Here is a 4,434-nt window from a genome sequence, read left to right on the forward strand (position 1 = left end):
GAAATTCTACACGATTTCATTCCTTAAAGGACTAAACATTTTAAAGCAAAGTTTGCAGCTTGCAAATATCTTTCTCTAAAAGGCTGGACTGATTGCTCTGTGCCTTTCTTCCTTTTCAGATGAGGATCTCGAGAGCCGCTGATGATGGCCCTGTCTCCGGGGCCTGAGCGCAGCCTGCCTTCCCCCCTCTTTCACTGCACCCTGAGAGCCCGTGTGCTCGGCGGTTCTTGAGAAGCCAGCTGGTGGTCTGAAGCCTTCTTTGAGGACAGAACTCACCCTGCCTTCAGAAGCAGAACATAAAGAAGAACTTCATTTGAAGTGACAGGGCGAAGCCATGCCACAAACAAAAGGAGCAGAAAAGGGAAATCAACTTACAGAATACTTGGCAGAGAGGCTGTCCCAGTGGAGAACTATGTCCACAAAGTGAGCAGGCATGTAATAAGTGAGTCTACAGAGACCAGCAGGGGTGCAGGCACAGGGAAGGCTGTCCACGGAGGAGAGCTGGGGAGGCTTTGGGGGAGGGGCCGCCTTGAAGGAAGCCCAGGGATTTGAATTGGAAATCCTACAGGGTCAGATCTCCCTGGTGGTAAGAAGCTCCTGCAAGAGCAGGTCAGGAAAAGGTTTGGGTGCCTTCCTCTCTGGGACCAGAGAGAGGGAGCAGGGGATAGCTCTGTGGACCCAGGGGTGAAGGCTGAAGGATGAAATCCCTGGAGGCACCAGTAGTCCCACCATTCCCCAGCCCAGCCTCCAGCTTGCCTCCTTAACACTCATTGGGTGCCTTCATCTGCATCAGAACTGCATGGCTCCTCTTCTTACAGCAGCAACCGCAGATGCAGGCAGCCAGGGAGCAGGCCAGGGCAATGATGCCAATGACAATGGCAGCAATGGCCAGCCCACTCTGGGCCCGGGTCATGCCCCACACGCTGCGGTCATCGGTGTCCCCAATGGTGGTCAGATCAGTGTAGTCCTCTATGGTGCTGGTGAACTCAGTTGTGGTGGAGATGGGGGTGGTTTCAGGATAGCTGGACACATCCGTGTACTGTGGTGTTTCTGGGTAGCTGGGCACCTCGGAGATCACTGGGACTTGGACACTGGGGGCAGCAACATTGACATTGATGATGATGAGGGACTGGCCTCGGACACTGGCTGGGCTGAAACACACCGGGAGGGTGTCTGTCCCCAACCTGGGCTTGTTGAGCAGGAGCCAATTGTGGAGCGGAAGGATGTCTGAGTCACACCTCCAGGGATTGTCATAGAGACGAAGCTCACATAGGTTCCCTAGGTGATCAAAGATGCCCAGAGGTAGATTCTCCAGCTGGTTGTTCTGTAGCTGGATGGTCATGAGGCCATTGACATTGGCGAAGATATTCCCTGGGATCAGTCTGAGGCGGTTGTTCTGCAGGGAGATGTTCTGCAGGTTGGTCAACATGCGGAAGACGTTCCCATCCAGCTCCTGCAGTGCATTGGTGTGGAGGGACAGCTCCCGCAGCTCTGATAGCCCATTGAAGGCTCCGGGGGAGATGTGGTTGATCTGGTTGCGGCTGAGGATCAGGACCTGCAACTGGTGGAGGTTGCTGAAGACGTTGTCAGGTAGAGAAGTGAGGTGGTTGTCGTAGAGCCAAAGCTCTCGAAGGTTGTGCATGGGCCCAAAGACCCCTGGAGAGAGCTCCTTCAGGGAATTCCCAAAGAGGGTGAGACGGTTGAGCTGGGGCAGCTGCATGAAGATGCCGGGGGGCAGCTGGGAGATGTGGTTGTTGGACAGATAGATCTTCTGGAGGTTACGGTTGTTATGGAAAAGGCCAGGGGAGAGCACACCAATCTGGTTTTGCTGCAGGGCCAGCTCTTGGAGGTTGCTCAGCCCATCAAAAGTGCCCATGGGAATGTCTGAGAGCCTGTTCTCACACAGCCGGAGAACCTGGAGGTTGCCCAGGCGCTGGAAGATCCTGGGCGACAGGTAGGTGAGGCTATTCTTGCACAGATTGAGCTTGTTGAGGACCACCAGGTGGTCGAAGACGCCATCAGGGATGTATTCCAAGTGATTGCCATGTAACTGCAGCTCCTTGAGGTTGCTGAACTGGGAGAAGTGTGCCGGCTGGATCTGCACCAGCTGATTGCTGGACAGAAGAAGCGACTCAAGGTTGTCCAGGCCCTGGAAGAGGTCGAAAGGCAGAACCTGAAGCTTATTGTTCGCAAGACTGAGGTAACGCAGCGAGCCCAGGTTGCGGAAGGTACCAGGCATGATCTGGGACAGTTCATTCTTCTCGATCCTCAGGGCGATGAGGGCCGAGATGTTGAGGAACGGGGACTCGTTGAGTTCGGTGATGTGTGTGTTGAGAATCTGCAGGCTCATGGCGTTCCAGGGCAGAGGGGTGGGCACTACCATAATGCGTGCCCCGGTGCACTCCACCTGGGAGGCCCTGGAGCAGGTACACTCGCTAGGGCAGCCATAGTAGGCGAACCCTGCACCCCAGACTTGGCAGCCCACCAACAAAAGGAGATAGTGTTTCAGTGGCATGGCCTGTGCAGGGGGAGAGAGCACATGGGTCAGGGTCATCTCACCAAAACAGCAGCTGTTTTTAAGCCAACGTCAATCTTTAGTACCAAAACCAGCTTGCCTTTGAACCCCATCCCCACATACCCAACTTATACTCCCTATGATTTGACAGCAAAGCTCTTTGCCTTCCCCCATGCTTTCCTACCTTGCCCAAGCAGTCCCCCCACCGGCAGCACTCTTTGTCCTCATCCAAACCTTTCCCATACCTCCAAGTCTGGCTCTCATCCAAACCTTTCCCATACCTCCAAGTCTGGCTCTCATACAAAGCTTTCCCACATCCCACAAGTCGGCATTAGCTACTCTCCCATGCAGGTGGTCTTCCCAACCTCCATTATGGCCCACACCACAGCCAGCTCTGTTTGTCTTGTCTTCCCATCTGTCTCCTTCACTAGTCAATAAATGTTTCAAGGGTAAGGATGCTCATCTTTCATCTCTGTAGGTTCCTTAAGACAGGAATAGTATTTTATCCATCTCTGTACCCCTCACAGCACCTGAACTTGTTATATGAACATAGCTTCCTCAGGAGGGACAAAGAGGAAATGAAGAACAAATAGGGCCTAAACCTTGGACAAATGTTTAAGTCCACAAACACGGTGGCCTGCTGGGAGGAGCCACAGACAGTGGAGGCAGGACCATGCTGCTGATCTGGTGGGATAGACCGCATGAGGCATGGCTCTTCCTCGCCCTGAGCCCTGCCCCGCCCTGCCCCACCCCACCCCACCCCACCCCATCTCACCCCACCCCACCCCAACCCATCTCACCCCTTCCCATCTCATCCCCACTACCAACAACCTGTCTCTTTGTTACCATGTTTCACCTGTGCATCATCTAGGTTTATTTCAAACAGCCTTCCCAATGAAAGGAAATAATCTGCACCACTTCCTGTCTCACTGGAAGGGGCTGCTGCCACTCAGCCGACGCCTGGGGTCTCTCTTCTGGGGTCTAGTCCACAAAGAAACATTGGGGGGCCTTGAGTAAGTCCCAGAAAATTTAGGATGCACTTTGAGCTAAAAGGTGGTAGGTCCAGATGCTCCCATAGGCATGGTGGTGATCTTGGAATGAAGCCAAATTCACAAAGGTTTAGTGTTTGAGGTCAGGGTTGATGATAACATTACACACACACACACACACACACACACACACAAAATGTATAGAACATGGAGACATGAAACATGAAGACTGATCCTGGCATTGAACATCTAAGTACCACTAACCAGTGGTTTGACCTTCAATGAAGTGTGAGGCCCCCTAGCTCAGCTTCATCATCTGTGAAGTGGGGATGGTAATCTCGGCCCCCTCTTGAGGCTGGTGAGGAACAAATGGGAGAATGCTGTGAGGATGTCCTATGCAAATGTGTGTGGTTGTTCCAAGCTCATCCACAATATGAACTTTATAGACAGGAAGACCTCAAAGTGCTTCTAACCTTGGCATTCTTAGTCAAGGGACTAAGGATCTCTGTGTATCTGTACTTTCCACCTGAGGTCCAACGAGGTCTCTAAGTTGCAAAGGGTTAAGAACTGCTGATCATACATTCCCATCATTTTATGGGAAATGTAGGAAGCAGGGAAACTGAGCCTCAAAGCTTAAAGCCCAGAGGTCCAGGTCCCTGGGTGAGAATTTTGAGTGTTAAGGCAGTGCCTCTCCGTTTTATTTTTGTCTAGTGCAAGAGGAAGTTTATTTAGCACAGGGCAGAGAGTGAGCCTACTGGGCTGTGTGGACGTAGGAAACAAGTTACAGAAGCAGAGGAAGAGCCCTGGAGAAAGAAAGCAAAGATACACGCCCGAAGACGGAAGGCTTGTGTCAGTGCAGAAGGGGGGGGGGGGGCTCTCTTTTCACTGAGCCAAAACCCCGAAGCAGAGGAGAGAGCCAGGTGGATGCAC

The 4,434-nt window shown here is 52.7% G+C and overlaps 1 protein-coding gene across 1 annotated transcript; it reads right to left on the reverse strand.

Moving 5' to 3' along the window:
- Nucleotides 1-760: 760 nt before the first annotated feature.
- On the reverse strand, nt 761-2,515 carry LRRC15 (leucine rich repeat containing 15). Its single transcript, XM_036243902.1, has one exon. The coding sequence runs from the start codon at nt 2,513-2,515 to the stop codon at nt 761-763; it is 1,755 nt and encodes a 584-aa protein (XP_036099795.1).
- Between the last annotated feature and the right edge of the window lie 1,919 nt (nt 2,516-4,434).

Source organism: Molossus molossus, unplaced genomic scaffold (assembly GCF_014108415.1).
Source record: "Molossus molossus isolate mMolMol1 unplaced genomic scaffold, mMolMol1.p scaffold_m16_p_5, whole genome shotgun sequence".
NCBI lineage: Eukaryota > Metazoa > Chordata > Mammalia > Chiroptera > Molossidae > Molossus > Molossus molossus.

Coding starts and splice junctions, on each gene's coding strand:
- LRRC15 (XM_036243902.1), bottom strand. CDS start 2,515: ATGCCACTGAAACACTATCTCCTTTTGTTGGTGGGCTGCCAAGTCTGG.